The sequence below is a fragment of the Eulemur rufifrons genome, chromosome 19 (assembly GCF_041146395.1).
Source record: "Eulemur rufifrons isolate Redbay chromosome 19, OSU_ERuf_1, whole genome shotgun sequence".
In the NCBI taxonomy this organism is placed as follows: Eukaryota; Metazoa; Chordata; class Mammalia; order Primates; family Lemuridae; genus Eulemur; species Eulemur rufifrons.
The window spans coordinates 48066337-48088187 of NC_091001.1; the positions used below are offsets into that span (position 1 = coordinate 48066337).

Below are 21851 nucleotides of genomic sequence, written 5' to 3' on the forward strand. Positions count from 1 at the left end.
TCCTTGGACCATATTTTGAGAACCCCTGGCTTAGACCAGAGCCCACTCATAGAGCTGAGAGTGGGGCAAACTTACCTAGACATTATGCTAAGAGTTGTACCACATGGCCAAGCATGGTGGCTCACACCTGTAATCCTAGCACTTTGGGAGGTGGAGGCAGGAGGATCTCTTGAGCTCAGGAGTTTGAGAGCAGCCTAAGCAAGAGCAAGACCTTGTCTCTACAAAAAATAGAAAAATTAGCCAGGTGTGGTGGCACACACCTGTAGTCCTGGCTACTCAGGAGGCTGAGGCAGGAGGATCACTTGAGCCCAGGAGTTTGAGGTTGCAGTGAGCTATGATGACACCACTGCACTCTGGCCAGGGTGACAGAGCAAGACTCTGCCTAAATACATAAGTAAATAAATAAATTTAAAAAGTTGCGTCACAAAGGGGGGAGGGTGGATCGATGTTGGGAGCAACCACAACACCTTCTATGAGAATGACCAAAATAATCAGCAAAAGTAAAGTATTACTTCTGTATTTATAAGTAGCCTGAGTGACTCTTTACTAGTCAGTGTCCAGAAGCTTCTCTGAGACCTGCCACTGACTTGGAGAGACACCAGTAAGGCTTTGAGAGTTGGAAGCTGATCCCAGTCTACAGTTTGGAGATCTCTGTTTTAAACCAGAATAGTAGGTAAGGATGGCTCTGTGGCTGGTGGAAAGGTAGGTTGGAGGTAGGGCTCACCTTGCTGTACAAGTGGGTCAACCTCTTCTCCCACCAAATGTGGGTGGGGGGAATGAGGTAGTGGTTGCTTAACAGAAGTCTTGTGAGGCTGGGACAGGAGGAAGCCTCAGGTTCCCTTTCTTCCTCACCCTCACCTTACATCTGTCCTTCCAAGCCGGGGTACCGCTGACTCTTTGGCAGCCATAATGCTACCAAGGCCTGGCTTTACTAGCAAGGGGTATCTGGGAGAGAAGGGGAAGAGCAGGGGAGGCAAAGAGAGGTAAAGTGTTGGATCAAGCAGGCAGGCCTCGGACTGGTCTCCCAGAGTAAGAGCGTGAGGTGGTCAGGAGTCTCCTTGCAGCTGTCACTGGCACAGGCAGCTGCTCTGCCTGGCTAGCCTTGGCCGACCCACTAGATTTAGATCGCCCAGTGACAACTTTTCCTTCAGTATGTTCAGAATGCTCCCAGTGTCCTCAACTTAAAATAATTCAGAAATATTTTTTTTTTTTTTTTGTTAAAATCCCTTTGGGAGGTGTGAAAGCAGAGTCCTCCCATTCTTTCTTTTCCAAAGCTTTCGCTCCTTACCTTGATTACCCAGGTAGCACTCTTTTTTACAGCACCCCTGCTCCTACCCAGCAAAGAACAGAGACATCTCCAAACCAGCTGTCCTGTGCAAGCTGTTGCAAAAAATAGTGACGAAGCTGTCGGTTTATGCAAATATATTTGGCTCAGGGTCTAGGATTTTCCATTTCAAACTGAGCAGGGTCCCACAGGCACACGCCCCACGGTGCTCTGCGTCCTTCTGAAAGGAAATTCTGAAAGCAGACCAACTCAGCTGGCTTTCACTAAAGAGTCGTCAAGTCCTAAATCACAGGAGTGTTGCAGGCGCACAAAATACGCTCAGGTGTGTTTTAACATAGCAGTGGTTTAACTATTTTTAATGCCTGAATTTTGAGATTCACTAATATTCATGCTTTTAAAAATTGTACGACATTTGCCCCTCTCTGTAATCAACGGGGGGCTCGCCCTAGCCCGGCCTCCGTCCCAAGCGCGTCCCCGCTGGGGTCGCCCTGCTCCCCCTGCACCGCGGGGCGTAGGGGCCGCGTGCCCTGGGGGCGGGGGCGCCGCGGGAGCCCTCGCGCGCTCCGATTGGCCGCCCGCATCCTCGTGACGTCAGGCCCCGCCCCCACCCCTCCTCCGCACCCGAGCTGGGGAGCGGACTGCGCCGGGCTGAATGGGCACGAGCGCGGCGCCGGGGGCGGGCGGGGGCGCGGGGCCCGGGGCTGGCTGCCGGCCGGCGCCCCCTCCCTAGTATGCGGAGGAAGGCAGCGGGCGGCGTGGAGCGGCGTCCCCTGCAGCCGCGACCTGAGGCGGCGGCGGCACCTGCTGGCCGAGGTACGTGGCGCAGCCCCCTCCTCGGCGTAGCGGGGGCCCGCGGGCTGGGGGCTGCGGCGGCGACCGGTCCCTGCCCCGCCTGGCCGGGCGGGCGGCTCCGCCCCAGCCCCTGCGGGCAGCGCCCAGGGCGCGGCGCCCCCAGACGCGCAGGGCTGGGACGCGGAGAAAGGGTCGTGGCCCCGCGCCGCGTAGACCCGGCGGGGGCGCCGCGGCCCGAGCAGGTGTGGACGCGGCTGAGGGGCAGGGGCGAAAGGCCGGGGTGTCGGGTCTCGCCGCAGTGGCCCTTTTCCCCACCGCTTTCCGCAGCGGCTTGGGTTTAATTCATTGCTGGAAGCTTCTGAGCCAGCGGAGCCGAGTTAACTCATTTCCCCGGGACGGGCTTCGGGGACCCTCTGCAGGGTTACTAGCAGCTCCCGCAGCCGCTCCCTGCATCCATCGGAAGGCGTGATACGGTGTCTGGCTGTAGGAATTAGCCAGTGACCTTCCCCCGCCCCTTCTCTACAGCCAGCCCTGCGGAAGAGACGCATTTTGGCGACCTTTTGGTTTTTCGGAATTGTGAGCAGTGAGTGCCTGGACACGGGCGTGCATTCATTAAGCGCCTTTCGTGTGTAAGTAACGCACGGTTTTCAGAGTATCGAGGAGTCTAGCGAATAAAGAGAGATAAAGAGAGGCGGGTTCCTGCCCCTGCCCCACACCAGCTGGATGACCTTGGGAGACACTGATCCCCCTGTGAGCTTGGTCTCCTTCTGTGTTCTGGGAGGCTTAGCCTGCTGATGGCCCGGGTCCCTTCCAGGCCCTGGGTTTTTTGATCATAAAAATAAATTTGTAAGTGAAGAGGGTCCCGCAGAATCTCTAGTTGACTGGAAAGATGAATTTTATACCTCGTATCTTAATTCTTCATGTATGTGGCCTTGGCTTAATTATGATTAGAAGGGAAAATGGGTTTATGTGCTGCACTTCATCTGACACCCATGGGTTGCCTGCTCCTCTTTGCGCCAAGGGCCATGCTGGGTTTTGGGGCCGCAAAGAGGAAGGAGGTTTATCTCCTGCCCTCTGGTGTTTAGCGGAGCCCTTCCCTTGGCTTATGACTGCTAACCCTCTTCTATGGAAGGATACACCGTCCTGAGACTGTGGAAGAGGAATCTGTTTCTGCTGAATGAAGGGGCACAGACTCAAATATGGACAGGACAGGTTGTGGTTTCGCTTGTGTAATCCTGAAAGCTTGACAGCTCAGAGGTGTGTGACATTGCTAGTCAAAGAGCCAGGAATCCCATTGCTTGGACAGGGAGAAACTAATATGAACTGTAAGAGCACTGTATTCAGAATGTTCTGAGTCTTTTGACATGTATGTCTATTATATGGGTTCTGCTGTTTCAGTAAGATGAAATGATCCTTGGATATTCTCTGTTGTAATCAGTGTTTCTTCCTTTATGCAAGAAAAGAAATGGGTGAGATAGGAGGGCACAAAGGGGCTTTTGGAAAACAGAGAGGTAGAGAGGGCTGGCCAGAATAAATCCTAAAAGCTCGCATTTATGACTATTTTGAAAATTATAATTTTGGCACAAACTGAAAATTGTTCCCTGTTATCAAAATAAATTGGTGGTGAATTTTAAGGAACTATTGAAGGCAGAATAGGAACAAACTCTTTGTTCTTTGTTTTGTTGCCTCCAATTCTTGCCTCCTTCCCTTGCTGGGCCGTTTGCAGCAGTAAGGCGAGTTTATCTAGCAGGTTGGTTCTTGGGAGGTGGACAGGCAGTGAAAAGAGGTTCAGGGGTCCTCTGTGGGAGTCCATCCCAGGTGCTGTGGGACGAGATGTGTGTCTTGGAGCCAGCAGTTCCTGGGAGAAGGGGGAGGCTCACTCTACACACCCTTCTAGCTCCTGAGGAGCAATTTAATCTGTACTGCCTGTGAACACAATGGAGGATTGAGATCGCTCCCAGAGGGCATGCTCTGTGTTTTTAGTCTAGCTGGGAAGCTTTGGCAGAAATAAAACAACTGGGAATATGCCACGTTAATGATGCTACAAACTCCCAAACTGCTGAGGAAGGGGAAGCAAGGGTTGGATTGGTGTGGGTGGTGTAAGTTAGCAAAGGCATCGAAGGGGTGGGGGTGGTGAACTACAGGCCCTGGTATGGGAGGAAACCATAAATATGTTGGTGACACACAGGTTCTCCTGGGAAAGAGACCCAGTTTAAGGACACGTGCAGAGGATAAGCAAGTGAAATGCTTAAGGGAGCAGCAGAAAAATGAGCTTAGAGGGGTTTAAGGACACTACCAGGCTTGTCTTACCTGGATACCAGACAAAGTTACTTTTTAAGTATAGTATAGATACTAGAAAAGTAGATGTACCGTGAGTGTACTGCTCAATGAATGTTCCAATTAGAATATGCCCTTGCACTCAGTACTCAGATCAAGAAACAGGACTCCAGGAGCTCCCCGTGCTCTCCCCTCAGTCACTGGCTCCCCAGGGCCACCCCTGTACTGACTTCCTGCACTTGTACGGTACATAGATGGACTCCTACAGCATTTGTCTTCTTCCTTTAAGTGTAAGGTTCCTGAGAGTCACTCCTGATGCTGCCTGTGGTTATAGTGTGTTCACTCTCATTGCTGATAGTGACCATTGGGTGTATTGACCTTATTTATCCATGCATTGTCACTGGACATTTGGGCAGTTTCCAGCACGTGGCTGTTGCAAATAGTACTACTATGACCACTCTACTGCCTGGCCTTAGTACACGTGTGTATGCATTTCTGATGGGTCTGTTCCTGGGAGAGGGATTGTTGGGTCATGGGTGTGTGTGTGGTTCAGATTGGGCAGACACAGGCAAAGCTATTTTATTCCAGTTTTAGAATGACATTGGTAGTTCCTTGCTAGTAGCCGATATGGGCGACAGTTCTGAAGAGACAGAGGCAGGAGTCGTTGCAGCAGTCAGGATCAGTTTCTACCTGGCTGTGCAATGTATGATCTCAGTGTGGTCACCTGCAGGCCCCAGTCTCCTGGCCGGTCAGGCAGCAGGGCAGGCTGAGCTGTGGGGAGTCCTTAAGGAGGAGTTACTTTAGCCAAACGGCTTGACTTGATCTCAGCTCCCAACCTTCTTGCTGCAAAAAAACCTCTCCTGTCTGAGCTCTGTAATGTTGTACTTTCTGTATTTTGTGTTTGCTTCTCTGACCTGCTTTCCCTGTGTCTGCATTTCTGTTTAAGAATTCCCCATGACTTAGAGGGAAAGCCCATTTCTTGTTTGGGCTTTTGAGGTCATATAAGACATTTTTATTCTCTCGTACGGCATGGAAAAATAGCCAAGATTAAGTTATTGAATGGCTCACCCACTCCTTTACCCATGAATTCTTTCCTTTTCTCCTTCAATTTTTAACATCTAGAATTATAATAGTTAAATATCATGGGATAGGATTGGATAGGCTTGATAAAAATAACAACTTAGGTTAAAAAAAGCTCCACTTTGATGGAATAATACTTTTGTCTTTTGGATGTTAAGGCTGTTTTTAAGACGATGTGTCTTTTTCATAATTAAAGGCTTATGTGTATTGAGTTCTGAGCAGGGGCAGTTTTTCTAGTAAACATAAATAGTTTCTTCTTCCCTGGCCTATGCTTTTTCATCCTCTTCTGTCTTGTTCTTCACCCCTTTCTGTTTTTCACAAACATCTTTTTCTCATTTCTTATCTAGACTCCAGCAGAAGAGAATTTGCTTGTCATTCTCTGCAGTCAGGTTCTTAAGTCACCCAGGACTTGGTGACTGGTGTGGGCTTGTTGCTTATCCCTCCTCTGGATCAGCACTGTCCAATGGAAATACAACCAGACCCACACATATAATTTTAAATTTCCTAGTAGTTACATTTAAAAAATTAAAAAGAAACAGGTGGATCAAAGTTTCAATTTCCCAGAAAGTTTCCATTTCTAAACTCTTCTGCACCTAATAACAACTTCAAACTATATAAAATAAATTATTAATGAGCTACTTTATATTCTTTTGTTCAAACTAAATCTGCTTCTTACCCCGTACGAGTGTTCCCGCATGCTACCAAAAATAGGACAGAAAGAGTTAGATGCTTTACTAACTCACTTTATCCTCACCTATTATAGACATGTTATATGTATTAACTCAGTTTTCACTGTAGCTCTGCGAGTTTGGGACCATTACTATCCCCATTTTATAAAGGAGGCTGTTGAGGCACAGAGAGGTTAAGAAACTGTAGTGGGCAGAGCCGGGTTCAGACTCAGGCAGTCGGGCCTGGAGGTGGTAAATGAGGCAGTTGTATCCATGTCTTTGCAGCCTGTCATGTGTTCCCACCCTGCCCCTCAGAATGGCTCCTGTCACAATTGGTGAGGTGTATCTGAGGTGGCTCTGCTCCTTGTCAGGTGTGTGCACTCCCAGGTACCACCATCATCACTCGCCTGGGTCTTCACAGCAGCCTCCTAACCAGTCCTGCCTTGAGAGAGGTCTCTCCAAAATCCAGTTCCACTTTAAACTACCCCTTCATTTGCTCCTTCTTATTCTTAGTGTAAAATTCCAGCCCCCTGTAGCATGGACTGCTTCCTTTTCCAGAACTCTCAGTATATTGAGCCCTCCTGGGCTGGGCCCTTCAGCCACACTGCACTTGGAGTTCTCCTATGGGTGCCTGCTGTCCCTGCTCCGGGGGCACCTGCCTCCCCTATCCCACTCTCATTCCTACTCAGACCACTGCAGAAACATTTCCCCTTCAGGGAAGACGCGCGCGCGTGTGCGCGCACACACACACACACACACACACGCACACACCGTCTTCTAAAATGTCTTGTAACACTCTGCCCTCATGTCCAACATAGAATAAATTCAGAAGAAAAACTATGAGAATAATTATGTTGATGAAAGATTACTTCTCTGTTTTTAAAAATGAGATTATGAGTGTTTTTTGGAAGGAGGGACAGTGTCCGTGGTGCTTATGGCTTTATCCTCAGGCACATACTGCGTGTTTGATTAAAAACTGGTATGTCTGTTTGGGAGCCTGCCCAAATGCTGCTTTCCCAGATTTTTGGAGCCAAGAGCACAAGAGATGTGTGTGAGTGGGGCGTAAAAGGAAATCTTGTGTTTTAGTCATGCCTCTTACAGACCTAAATATATGTTTTTGGTTTTTAGAAATTTAAACATGTTTAACTCGTTCGTAGTTTAAAGTGACCCAAACAAAGTCTTCCTTTGCCTTCTGTACAATTCCTCCCTCTCCTGCCATCCCTGAATTACCAGGTCCTGTGAAACTCTAGGTTCCTCCTAATCACTGCCCCTCCAGTGCCTAGGATCATTGCTACTTTGCGGTGTGGGGTTTTATATGACTGGTGGTTCAGTTCCTGCAGGACAGATGGGATTATTGAATACCACAGTTGTTGTGAAAGCCGACTAGCAGGTTCCCCTCTTTCCCTTCTCCACCCACTTGGCCAGCTGCTCCCGCAGGGATGTTTCTAAGGTCCTGTTTGGTGATAACACTTTCACACTCCAAAATCTTAGGAACCTTTTACCTTTACCTTTTCTTTGTGGGACGGTGGGATCTTGGTTATTTTAGAATTTGCCTACAGACTTCCCTATCATCTCATACCCTGTATTTCCCATTATACTAAAGTTTAGAGAAAGGTCCCCACATTGGAGCCTGTTCATAGTGGGTCCCAGAATTGCTTTTGTTAACCGTCAGTTCTACTGACTTTCACTTTTTCCTATTAAATATTATTTATTCACCCCAACTACATGTATTTCCTTTAGGTTGAGAGGGAAATTTTCCATTAAAAATTTGGCTTCTAGATTTTGCTTTCTTTGTAGCATTCATGGGGTTTCCACAGACTTGTTTCTCCCATAGCGGATTCTGCATACACTGTATGCTGTCACATGGGCCCACCTGCCTGGGGAGCTATTACATAAGGAGTTTAGTTAAAGTTTGGAGGGACCCAAAGGGGAGGGGCAGTTCTATGGACAGGTGCTTTGGTTTGCTCCTAGTGTCATGTCTTGCTCCCTCTGGCCTCTTTCTCTTTGAGAGGTACCCCCGCCTCTGCCATTGAATCATCTTGAGAATGATGGCAGCATTTGTGAAGCCTTTCTGCATGCCTACCCCACACCCCCATTAGCGACCTGAATGTGCTATGCAGACTGGGTCTTGGATGGCCCAGTACTGTAAGAACAGCGTTCCCCACCCCCTCTCCCACCCCCTGCCAGCTCAGTCACTAAGTCCTGTGGCATCTTCCTCTTCTACATCTCTTGGTCAAACCCCTTCTTGCCTTCCTGGCTTTGGCTGATCTCCTCCATCACCCCTCACTGCAATGATCTCAGTGGCCTTATGAGCACCCCCCCCCCCTTGGCCTTCTTCATCCCAGTATGATCTCACCATTCTCCTGCTTAAGAACCATGTAGGGCCGTCCTCCTTTGGGCTAAGTTAGGAGGGCCTGGTTCCTTCTTAGCTACATCTTCTGTCCACTCTCCCCCAGGCCCCCTGTAATTTGTCCTCCTCATACCTCCCTCTCTGGGCATTTAGCATGCCCTTCCCTCCATCTGGAATGCCTGCTACTCTCTTCTTTCTGTCTCTAAGTCTTTCTCATCCTTCAAGGGCCCATTCATACATCACCTCCTCAGGGAAGCCTCCCCAATTTCTTCGGATGGAGCCTCTCGTTCTCTGCCCAAGATGCTCGAGGCATACTGTAGCTTCACTATCATAATGTTATTTGGTATTTTGAGTATTTGGGTATTTTCAGTTTTCCTGGCTAGATTATTCATTTAAAGAGGAAAAGGGCTGTATCTGATTTATTTTTATATTCTCAGTGCCTGGTCTATGGAAGGTGCTTATTAAATGTTTATTTAAAAGATTGCCATGTAAACAAAGCAAATTGTACAACAATACAGACTACCCTTTCTCAAATGAGGTTCTACAAGAGACTCTCAGGTAACCATTGTATGTTATAAATTAACTTCTGTGCTTCTGGAATGATTTCTAGTTATAGAACATCCTTAGGAGAATTGAGAAAAACAGATATCCCAGTCCTTTTTTGTGGTACTTCATTTCCCAGTGGAACCCATCTTGAAGAAGATTGGTATGAACAGCATGATCCCAAGTGTGACAAAATACACACGTGCGAAGAGTAGAGGCCGGTAAAGTATAGACCCGAATGTTAACAGTGAGTATCACTGGGTTGTAGGATGACAGTGATCTTTAAATGTTCTTTCTGCTTTCATATACTTTCTGAAGTTTCTAACTTTGTGATAAGAGTTTTAACAGTGTTTCTCGAGTAAGGCAAATCGGAGTTTCTAAACCTGGTCATGCCAGAGTATGAGGCGGTTGAGAGTTGAGTTTTGTTCTTAAATGTAGCTCCCTATGCTGTACCATGTTGGGCTGGGAATCACCAAGGTGAGCCCCTCAGCGTTGCCCCTGGAAAATTAGGCACTGGTGTGAGGATGACTCTAGCTGTCAGCTCTCAGGACCTGGGTGTCTCTTCTTGCTGCCACTGAGCACCTTGTGAATTGAAGGGCTGCGTTTCTAACACAGAGTATGATAGAGAAACTGTCATAGCAGCATACTCCCAACTCATCTATGCCATGCTCTCAAAAGCAAATCTAGAGGTTTTGTTTTTCTTCCTTAATAGCTCAGAGGGAACATAAACTGGAGTATTTGAATTAACTCTGATAGGAGTCTTACATATTAATTCTTGCTGATCAGCCCTAATTTCATTCCTGAGGTTTGAACTTGTTTGACCTCACACAGAATTTTATCCTTCTCCTGCAAGAATCTAGCAGGGGGCACCTGAACAAGTAGATTTGATGAGAAACAGGGTATTTACTGAGTCCCTAAGTATCCCTTGAAGTTACTTATTAATTACAAAGGGGAAATAGTACCTTGACAGTGGAGAAACCTGGCTTACACCACCTTAACCAGTTGACCAAATTAGACATCACCAGTATGGGGTCAAATCAACATCATGTGCCTCCTGAGAAAATGCTTTGAGAAGGGCACAGCATCACTTCCGTGATATTCCAGCCAAAAATGTGTAACTTGAATCTAATCATGGAGAAACATTAGACAAACCCCAATTGAGGGATATTCTACAAAATAATTAGCCTGTACTTTTCAAAAATGCCAAGGTCATGAAAGATAAAGGAACTGTTTCAGATTAAAGGAGGCTAAGGGGACATGTCAGTGAATGAATGCCACATGATTCTAGACTGGGCCCTGGAAGAGGAAAAAAAATTTTGTTGTCGTTTTTGTTCTCATTGGGACTACTAGAGAAATTTATATAAGGTTGTTAGATTAGACAATAGTATTGAATCAGTGTTAACTTTCTGATTTTTATCATACTGTGGTTATATAAGGGAATGTCTTTGTTTTTAGGAAATACTAAAATATTTAGACATAAGTGTTATCACGTCTTTAACTTTCAAATGGTTAAATAAATAATGTGCATAATTATATGCTAATATGACAACTCAAATGTAAAAATCTTAATAATTGGGGAGTCTAGTTAAAGGGTAGATGGGAATTCTTTGTACTACTTTTGCAGTTTTAAGTTTGAAATTATTTCAAAAAATAAAGTTTAAAAATTCTGCAGCCTCCAGGTCAGAAGTGCCATGGCCAGTCCAGCATCAGAAGCCATGATGGGGCTTCCCAGTGTCTGCCCTTTCTGTGGTCGGCGGCACTAAAGTCATTTCCCACAACACTGAGCTCTCTTCAAAATTTGTTTTACCGCCTCTGGTGTCATCAGAAAACAGGATAGAAGAACCACTAATGGTGTGGCTTCACTGGACCAGAAGGTTTCTTTTTCTGATGGCCTGTTTTGCTGCTGCTATTCTGGGAGACTTCACTCCTTGTAGTTGTCCTCAGGCATCTGGTCAACCAGCCCTGACCCACACATTTACCTGTTTAGACCTATAAGCTACTTGGTGAAAAGAGGTTTCCCAGGCAGAATGTAAGTTTTAGAATATATTTAAATGCAATTGAGGGTATTTATGCACAGAGATCAGGGCATTTCACCAAGGTGCTTTGGTGGAGCCCTTGACAGCAAATAATGCACAAGCCCTTGGAGGGTGCCTTTTACGCTCAGCATTGGCCAGTTAAAGGTGGATCCCTCTTTCCTCTGGTTGTATGTTTTGGCAGAAATCCTACATTTACTATGCATGCGGAAAGAGTCCTTTTCCAGCCTCCACTTTTTAATCCAGTTTAGGGCAACCTTCTACATATTTGGCTGGACTCTCTCCCGTGCCGAGGGGTGGCAGGGATTCTTGAATTCAGAGGATAATCTCTAAGTTGGTTTGTGGGTGGATCTGCTTGTCAGAATTTCCAAAGAGGAGTTTGCAAAGTTCCTCTGAGACTCCCCAGCCCCAGGGAACAGAATGTGGTAAGAATAGTGGCATGGCTTTTACTCCTCCTTCCTGTCTTTTCCTTCCATTCTCCCTCCCCAGAATTTCCTGTCCCCCAACCTCCATCCTCTTTTCTCCACTCCTGTTTCCCCCTCCAACTCTCCCCTTTTGTCTTCTGAAATCCATCTTCTCCCACTTGTTCAGCTTTCTCCTCTCCCCTAAATGTCTATAACATATTTGCATCCATTGAATATAAGCTTGTTGCCTGTTCTTACTTTGAAAAATAGATGAGTGAGGATCATAACATTTTAGTGGTGGAAGGGGCGATAGAAATGTTCTCACCCAACCCTGCTTTTTATGGAAGAGCAAACATCCTCAAAGAGGTTAAGCGATTTGGCTATTATCAAATAGCAAAACAGTTGAGTAGTTTTATGTTTCCTCTTTTCTTAAAGAAAAAAAAAATCAACAGATTCAGTTGTTTTTTTCATGGTGGTGGGTGGGACAGTCATTTAATTTTGTTCACCTCCCTTTCCCTCAGCATACACATACAGTGGGTCTTGTTTGAAAAAGAACCTTAATCCCTGTTCTCCATTTGCCTGGTGTGGTCTGGACACTTAATAAATGCCCAGTGGTTGTAATATTTGGACACATGGAAAGTCTGGTCTTCACATCAGCCTCTTGTTAGGATGGTGGTGAATTTTGGTTAACTTTTTGTAGGGATCTAGTTGCAGGCCATTTATCAGTGCATTCATTCATTCATCTGTTCAGTCTACAGGTGCTTGTGAAATGCCTTTTACATGCTAGGCACTTTTTAGGTTCCTGCATTATAGCAGTGAACAAAACAGAGTCCCTGCTTTAGGAATCTTATATTTTAGTGGAGAGAGCAGAGAATAGGCAAATATGTGTCAGTAATAATGAATGTCATGCAGTAAAGTAAAGCAGGAAAGTGAATCACAGGGTTGAGGGGTGGGAATGCTGTATTATAGAGGGTGGGTGGTCAGGGAAGGCAACTTTTTTTTTTTTTTGAGTTAGAGTCTCACTCTGTCACCCCAACTAGCGTGCAGTGGCATCATCATAGCTCACTGCAACCTCAAACTCCTGGGCTCCAGCCATCCTCCTGCCTCAACTTCCCAAGTAGCTGGGACTATAAGTGCACACCTCCACACCCGGCTTATTTTTCTATTTTTTGTAGAGATGGGGGTCTCACTTTTGCTCAGGCTGCTCTCCTACTGACCTTAAATGGTCCCCCACCTCAGCCTCCCAGAGGCTAGGATTACAGGTATGAGCCACTGTGCCCGGCTGGAAGACAACTTCTGAGTGAAAGCCAGAACAAAGATGGCAGGGAGACAGCCAGTGGAGGAGGGGCAGAGGGAAAGACAAGTTGAGCAAGAGGCCCGCTTGACTGAAGTGGAGTAAGGAGGAACGAGTAAGAGAGGTGGAAACGGGGAGAAGGCTCTGATTGGACCCTGAGAGAGTAGCTGCCCTCTTGACATCTTTGCCACTTCTGTAAAATCTTGGAGAAATACCATCTGTAGTTGCCAGGCACATTCTAGTTTTGGGAAATGTTTATGTATTTCAAAGGTTCAGAATTAATTGCCTTAATGCTTTTACACTTGTAAAAAGACAATTGAATGATACTGATGATGTATTCTCAACCCTGGAGGACTACCGGTTGATTTGAAGTAGATTAAAAAGCATACATCAGAATCACTGAAGTGCTTGCAGCTTGGTTGGTCAGAATTAGTGCAGTATAGATTGTGCATTCACTGAGCAACATTTTTTTTTTTTTTTTTTTTTTTTTTTTGAGACAGGGTCCTCACTGTGTCACCTAGGCTAGAGTGCAGTGGTGTGATTGTAGCTCATTGCAGCCTTGAACTCCTTGGCTCAACTGATCCTTCTGCCTCAGTCTCCCAGATAGCTAGGACTATAGACATAAGCCACCATGCCCAGCTAATTTTTTTTTTTTTTTTAATATTTGTAGAGACAGGGCCTTGCTGTGTTGCTCAGGCTGGTCTTGAGCTCCTGGCCTCAAGTGATCCTCCCAAAACACTGGGATTACAGGCATGAGCCACTGTGCCCAGCCATAGAGCAACATTTTAATTTTTTATTGCAGAAGATAGGTCCTTATAACTTTACTTCATTTGTAGGAGAATCTGAAAATCTTTAGGCTAAAATCTTTTGTTCATATATTTTTCTCCAGCTGTGAGAAACTTGCTGGTAAGCAGAGTTTCTCAAAGTGCTGCACCCACATAACTTGGGGGAACTTGCTTAACATACACATTTGGCAGCTTCACCTGGTCCTACCAGGTGGGATATTCTGAGGATAAGATGTGGGAATCTGCATAGTTTACAGCCTCCTCCAGTGGTTCTTGTATATGGTCAGGCTGGAGAATCCCTGGTGGAGACATTTATAGTTTAAACTGAACAAATATTAGAAACTGTTGGGAGATGGTTGGGTGTGATCTCAGCACCAGTGTTCTCACCAGCACTTTTCCTGTGGTTTTGATATCATGGGAAATTTCACGATCCTAAAAGACAAGTGAGGCCCTGCCCATCCAGTTGAAATGGAAAGTGTGATACAGTGGGGTATTTCCCCCTTTGGTGGTGGTGGTGGAGTGAGATGGTTAAAGGACCTCTGCTTGAGTTGTGCCGATCCAGGAATGGGTGTTTTCCCTCCGCGTCCATGCCAGCTGTTGACATGCTGCTGGGGCTCTGGCTTGGTGTGTTGGTTCAGGCCCATGTGCATCTCTTGGCTCACATACCATTGTACCAGTGAGGACGTGACCATGTATCTTGATGAGTCAAGATTTTTTGAGATTGTGCAACCCAAACAAAACAGAAAAAGATTAGATATTAAAACTCAAGTGTCGTCAGTTTTTAGCCCACAAGCCTTGATTTCAGTTTTGCAGTCTAAGTATCTTTATTGAGTTTAATAATAAGGCAGTGTTGAAATTTTGATATATATGATGACTTTATACTTTATCCCAATGGTGGTTAAAGTCAGGGGTGATTTTGCCTCCCACCGGACATTTGACAAAGGACACATTTTTGGTTGATAAAACTGGAGTGGAGAGGGAGGACCAGAGATGCTACTGGCATCTAGTAGGTAGAGGCCAGAGATGCTTCTGAACATCCTACAACGCACAAGACAGCCACCCACCACAAAGAATTACCTGGCCCAAAATATTGATAGTGCGAAGATTGAGAAACTCTACAAAAAGATTAATTGAATACCTTGTATCTGTTATATGTTAGGATTTTAAGTGAGCTGTAATGTTAAAAAAAAAAGAGTTCCACTGCTAAAACTAGTTTGAAATTAGTGAACTAGCTTGTACAAGGATGACAGTCTGCCTGGGTAAAGCAGAGAAGACAGGCTGACTTCCAGAATCACAGGAGAGAAGTAACATGTTAGCAAGCGCTCCCTAAGCCACATTTTAAGGCCCCGGGCTAGTGTGCTCTTGAGCATTTCTAACTAAACCTTTGGAGAAGTAAAGGGGGCTTCTGAGGAGTCATGAAGGTGATAGGTTAACATTCTGAGAGGCAGGCGCCAGTGGCTGGACTCGACCTGGGAAGGTAAGGCCTTTCCTGCCCCTTCTCACGACCCTGGAATGGGCACCGTCCCTTCCCCTCTGGAATAAGGACGCTCCTCGCTGCTCTTCTCAGCTTGTCAGAAGGAGAAGGAGCCTGGGACTGGGAGGTTGGGACCTGACCTTCAGCCTGGCCCCTGGAGTGACCCTGGGGCCTGGTGCTCGGTGCCTCAGTTTCCCCATCTAGGCAATGGGCCATATGTCCAGTGCTTCCAGTGTACCAGCTGGTCCAGAAGCTTTTAGACTTTAGAGGTCATTGAATTCAATCGTAATCTCCTCATAATCCCAGAATTTACAGATAGGGAAATAAAGGAACTAAGCACTCAGGTGACTAGTACAGGGTCACACAGAGTAAAGGGCAGACTGGGACTGGATTCTTGGTCTTTTGGTTCAGATAGTGAGCTGGTGGGTGAAAAGAACCTAAGCAGCCCTGAAGTGCTGTGGCATACATGTTGAGGAAAGTCCCCTTTCTAGAGTCCACCTGTATGCCACACAGGTGAAGTGCAGGAGAGCTGAGATATTCCGGGGTGGGTGATGGAAGGAGGAAACTTTGGAGGCAGAAAATCCCCAGCCACAACCTTGGCCTGGGTTTTGCTGAGTCTGCCTGTTACCAAAAGTTCGGTACTTGTCCCCAAGGCCGAATCAGAATGAAGAATGGGGACAAGTGGTTTGAAGAAAAGGAAAGAGAAGTTTATTCTAATAATTTGCCAGCAAACAATGAGGGTGGCAGACTAGTGTCTCAAAAGACCACCATCCCCACTTTAAGCAGAAGTACAAAGTTTCTAAAGGGGGGTTTTCAGCTTCGAGCTGTTTAACTATAGTTGGTGGTTTGGGTTGATCTTGTCTCTGATCAAGACAGATCTTGTGACCTTTGTCCGGATAATTCTGTTGAACCATCTCCTGTGGTTTAAAATACTAGAAAACAAAGAACATTTTCTGCCCCTTTGATTACTGCACTTGGACAGTAATGCAGATTTTAATTCCCAAAAATGGTGAGGAGTTTTAAAGAGACAACTCGTAAAACATTTTGCCCTTTTTCAGACCTTTACCTGTTACATTCCTGTGAGTCCTAAACCAACATCAATTGTTGCCAAATCCTCTGCCTCCAGTTTCCACCTTCTCTGTATCTTACATAAGTATTTCTTTGGTTAACCTGGTATCATTCTTGGAACAATCTTGGTGGGGGGGCCTGGCTTAGCCAAGGTATGGATAAGCACAGAATGCCCCAGTGTAGCTTCCATTTCCACAGATCTCACTGGAGTTCTTACACTCGGGGCTTCCCCTCACAATCAGGTTGATACTCCACACAGGTGTCCCCTACCTGAATGTTTTACTCTGTTAGCATGAAATTGAAGTGATTGGTAGCTCCCTTCAAGGGTACTTTGCACTTCTTGGCACATCCCCTGTTCTGCTTTTTATTACAGTTTGCATACTGCTAAATTGTAAGCCTTTGTGCCCATAGTGGGGTCTCATAATTATTTATTAGATTGAATAATGGAATTCATCCTTGATCTCAAGTTTGAATTAAGCATTTTTATTTGTTTTGCTTAAGCACACAACTTTTAGATATTTTCATAAAATGCATTGACCCCTTGAAGTTTGACCATGAAGCAGAAGTTTTAACAATTCCTTTCAGCAGTTTTGCGACAGAGATGACAATCTATTTATATAATAGAAGTACACCCGTACTAATCTATGCTGGTGAGTGCGTTTTAAAATTAATAGTATAAAATTACAGCTAAGTTATATCATAGGTGTGATGATAGGGATATGAATTAAAATATAGGTTGTGGGAGATTGACACCACATTCTATTCACTCAGTTACTGAAAGCAGAGTTTTAGAGCCATTAGTTGGTTAACTGAAAAAGTAAGGTAAAGCAGGGAATCATACAGATACTAGGTACGTGCATTTCTTAAGCATTTCATTTTAACTGAAAATGTAAACATTATTTTGCCATTCTTTTAACATAAGACCTCAGCCTTTTCTTGGAGTGTGGGGTCAGTAAACTCCAGCCTGCAGGGCAAATCTTATCCCAGCATGCTGCCAGTTTTTGTAAATAAAGTTTTATTGAACGTGGCCTTGCTCATTTGTTTGCATATTATCTAGGGCTACTCTCGCCCAACAAAACAGAGTTGAGTAGTTGCAACAGAAGCCTCATGGCGTACGACACCTAAGATGGTTACCATTTGGCCCTTCACAGAATCTGCCAACTCCTGGGCTATACCATCTATGGTGTCTTTAACATGGAGTACATAAAGTCATTTGCAAAGCTGTCTGAGTGCACAGTCTTTCTAGGTATTTATGAAAATTTCCCCAGCCTTTACCGTTGTCTCTCCTACACCTAACAGCAATTTGCGTGACTGACTTTCATCTAGTGTTTCTAAAGCATTCAATGTGGCTTTTACAGGAACAACTACTAGAGAGGCTACATAGTATAGTAGTTAAATTCTTAAGCTCTGGAGCCAAATTGCTTTGTGCGTTGTTAGTTGTATAGCCCTTGGGCAATTTCCTCAGTTTCTGCCTTTGTAAAATAGGGATAATGAAACTATCCATTTCCTAGGATCCTTGTGAAGATTATGTGAGTTAATTTCATGTAAAGCACTTATGTTGGGTGGTAGTCGTAGTCTGTTCTGGTTTCTTGGTGTGCCCTTGGCTGGAGAATGACCAGACACACCAAAAGCAAGGCAGGTGTGAAACAAAGTGTATTTAGGAAGGACAAGATAGTTTTATAGAGCAAGATGGGATTCTTATGAGAATTGGATGAATTAAGGCATGGTAAACACTACTTGGGGCACTGGTGCTAATATGTTAAACATTTCAATTTAGTTTTCCTTTGGATTATAATGTCAATTTTGAATTGAGAAAGATAGTTTCCAGACTGAATGTGAATTAAATGAAATGACGGCTCTGAAAGTAACAGTTTATACTATATTCCTAAGAGTCTCTGATTCTTGTTTCTCTCCCTCTTATTTCTCACTTGGCTCTACTGTTGATTCCTCTTTGCGTCTTCCCCACCAAAACTGCTACAGAGAGAAAGAGATGATATAATCATCACTAGGAAAGCAAAGTGTTTACAGTGACAAGATGATTTCAACTACTAGATGATGTAGGATAAGTCAATGACCAGGTTGTACCTTTTAAAGTTGACAAGGTAGGTGTTATGTCGGGGCGAGGGAAAGGGAGGGAGTTGCTATTGCCTGTACTCCTGTTAGGTAGGGATGAGGGGTATGCAGTCAGCAGGGCAGGTGATAGGGGATGTGGTTAAGGATTGAGGGTTGGGACCAATAAAAACAGAGAAAAGAAACCACAACAGCAAGAACTTGAGGTTAGGGACTTTTCCTGACTGGGAGCATGCGCAGAAGCTCGGAGCTTATGACGAAAGATGACCTTGCCCTCATTAACATAGTAAAACTCATACCCCCAGTGCCATGACAGTTCTGGAGCCAGCCATACAGGACAGGAAATGGGAGGGCCGCATGATTCCAGGAATCTCCATCCACTTCCCCAAAAAGACATGAATATTCTACCCCCAGCTTAACATATTATTAGGGATTAGCATAAAGGACAGACTCTAACCCTGGGTTGATGCTGTTCCTTATTGGAGCAGTCCTCTCTCTCTACTGACCTTGAGAGTGTACTATACTTTCTATACTCTGTCTTTAAACTCAGGGTCATCTCCACTCACAGGGACAGACTTGTTCCTCTCTCTAGAACTTATTTTCGCTTTGCAATAAAAGCTGCTTGTGTGGCAGTGGTTCGTGTCTGTCATCACTCCCTTGGACCAACCCTGCTTGTGATTCTTCCAAGCAAGTAGTCAAAGAACCAGGACAATTCTCTGTAACCACCCCTGACACTCCCACATGTAGCTCTTAGCATAACAAAGCCATTTGACTTTTTTTTTTTTTTTAGACAAGATCTGTGTCACCTGGGCTAGAGTGCAGTGGCATCATCACAGCTCACTGCAACCTCAAATTCCTGGGCTCAAGCGATCCTCCTGTGTCAGCCTCCTAAGTAGCTGGTACTACTATAGGTGCATGCCACCATGCCCAGCTAATTTTTTTTTTTTTTTTTTTTTTTGAGACAGAGTCTCACTCTGTTGCCCAGGCTAGAGTGAGTGCCGTGGCGTTAGCCTAGCTCACAGCAACCTCAAACTCCTGAGCTCAAGCGATCCTCCTGTCTCAGCCTCCCGAGTAGCTGGGACTACAGGCATGCACCACCATGCCCGGCTAATTTTTTTCTATATATATTTTTAGCTGTCCATATAATTTCTTTCTATTTTTTTTTTAGTAGAGATGGGGTCTCGCTCTTGCTCAGGCTGGTCTCGAACTTCTGAGCTCAAACGATCCGCCCACCTCGGCCTCCCAGAGTGCTAGGATTACAGGCGTGAGCCACCGCGCCCGGCCTAATTTTTGTATTTTTAGTAGAGATGGGATCTTGATCTTGTTCAGGCTTGTCTCGAACTCTGGAGCTCAAGTGATCTTCCCTCCTAGAGTGCTAGGATTATAGGTGTGAGCCACCTCGCCCGGCCACAATGCCATTTTATTATAAAAACTCAAAAGTTTTCTGTAGTTTCGTGACTTAAGTATGACAAGTCATCAGAAGTCTGATACTTAATACATTACAATGAGCCGTTTATGCCAAAAGAAATGTTATAGTAAGAACTGGGAAGGAAATGCTTTTGAAGTTCCATTGCTTTGACTAATATCATTTCATGATTTAGGTAACATCCCCAAGCAGAGGAGGGGCCCATCCTTAGGAATGCAAAGCCCCATACAGAAAGAAAGGGTCAGAAAGAGAGGGTTGAGAAAGGTCCACCCTACCTCTTTTCCTTTGCACAGTGGCCCTAGCAGGCACAACCTGCTTTTGGAGACTGAGGACATTATGCAGTACAGCGTAATGAGGTCGAAGCCTGCATCTCAAAAGTAAATATGAGAAATGATTTGTAGGGAACATCTGAAGAGAGCAAAACTCTAGCAACCAGTGACATGTTAAAGGACCTTTTTTAGCCAGGGTGAGTCTTTCCCTAATAGTAGAGTTATTGTAGAACTATAATGAGTGTTTATGTTTTTGAAGCAGTTTAGAACACTTAGGATGCAGTCATTCAATTTATGAAATGAAAGAGAAATGCTGTAACTGTGTACCCATAGGCCCTCATTCCTCTCTCCTGCCTTTTCTGATGGCTTTTGATCAGCTTCCACACAACCCTATGCATAAGGTATATTTTAGTGCATTTCATGTTATATTTTAATTATTTACATGTTTCCCTCTTCCACTAGATTGTGCTTCTTGAGGATCGGGGTTCATGGGTTCATCATAGTACCTTCATTCAATAGATGTACAATAAGGCCGGGCGTGGTGGCTCACGCCTGTAATCCTAGCACTCTGGGAGGCCGAGGTGGGCGGATCGTTTGAGCTCAGGAGTTCGAGACCAGCCTGAGCAAGAGCGAGACCCCATCTCTACTAAAAATAGAAAGAAATTATATGGACAGCTAAAAATATGTATAGAAAAAATTAGCCGGGCATGGTGGTGCATGCCTGTAGTCCCAGCTACTCGGGAGGCTGAGACAGGAGGAGCCCTTGAGCTCAGGAGTTTGAGGTTGCTGTGAGCTAGGCTGACGCCACGGCACTCACTCTAGCCTGGGCAACAAAGCGAGACTCTGTCTCAAAAAAAAAAAAAAAAAAAAAAAAAAAATAGATGTACAATAAATATTGAATGAATGAATGAATCGCCCAGGTTCCTTGGAGTCACACAGCTAATAAGGCCCAAGAGCCAGATCTAGAACATAGGTCTTTCAATTCCTAACCCAGTACTGTTTCTGCCAACCATGCAACGTATCTGAGATATTAAACAACTTTTCACATTTTCATTTATATTCTCTTACTGCATTTTCATTAAATCATAATTTATTAATGTTTTCATGAGACATACGTTCCCATTATGTTATGTATTTAATTGCATTTTCCTACTGCATTTAAGAAAAGCAATAGTTCAGATGTTTTCTAGTTTCTGCCTTATACCATATATTCATAGACAAACCCACATTATGGTCTAGACAGTTGAAATACTATATAATATAACTAAAGGAAAGTTTAAACAAGGAAAACCATAGTCTGCAGTTGCTTATAACAAGAAGGCAGTTAAACAATGCTTTGCCAATATATATGTCTCCGACTAGCTAGTGTTCTTCAAATCAAACTATGAAAGGCTGAGTACTTTAAGAGATATGAAAATGAGCCCCACATGTGATTGGACATCTCCTTTTAGAGATTAGTTTTCTCATTTAATGAGCAAGCAAGATATAATTAATATTTCATATTTACTGTACCTTAGAAATAGAAAATATTTGACATATATTATTATAATTTGATCCTTACAATCCTGCGAGGATGGGAGTATAGGAATTTTTCTGTTTTGCAAATGAAGAAAATAGCTCTTACTGGTTTGGGTGATTTGCTTAATGTCATATGGCCAATATGTGACAAATTTGGGTGTAGAGCTTTGATGCCTAGTGCAGTGCTTTCTCTATTTTAAGATACTGGCTATAAAACACTCTGAGATCTTTACATAAATCATACTATAGCATTCATAGTTAGCAGACTGGAAATGTATCAAGGCTACAAAAGGATCCAGCAAGAGGAGTATGAACGGGTACCTCTTTATTCCAGAATGTGGCTTAACCAGCAAAAAAGCCATCAGGGAAATGTAGTATAGGAGTTGGGAAATCCACTCCCCGCTGTTGACTTAGGGTTGTGGAGTTGCCCCTGTCTGAGAGCCCAATTGAGGGTCATTAAGAGGAAGGGGCTGAAAGTGGACGGTCTTAAAAGCCAGAGTAGAGGCGAGATAGAG

The 21851-nt window shown here is 44.8% G+C and overlaps 1 protein-coding gene across 3 annotated transcripts in view; it reads left to right on the forward strand.

The window, feature by feature from the left end:
* The first annotated feature begins 547 nt into the window (after positions 1-547).
* ST3GAL5 (ST3 beta-galactoside alpha-2,3-sialyltransferase 5) overlaps positions 548-21851 on the forward strand; it is a 55461-nt gene continuing 34157 nt past the window's right edge. For 2 of the 3 annotated variants that reach the window (XM_069494322.1, XM_069494324.1), the window contains exon 1: positions 1959-2098. In XM_069494322.1, the coding sequence (XP_069350423.1) occupies positions 2017-2098 (82 nt within the window). In that variant the 5' untranslated portion in view covers positions 1959-2016. Of the gene's footprint in view, positions 674-1958; positions 2099-21851 lie in introns of those variants that run through there. The other variant, XM_069494323.1, reaches the window with a different exon arrangement.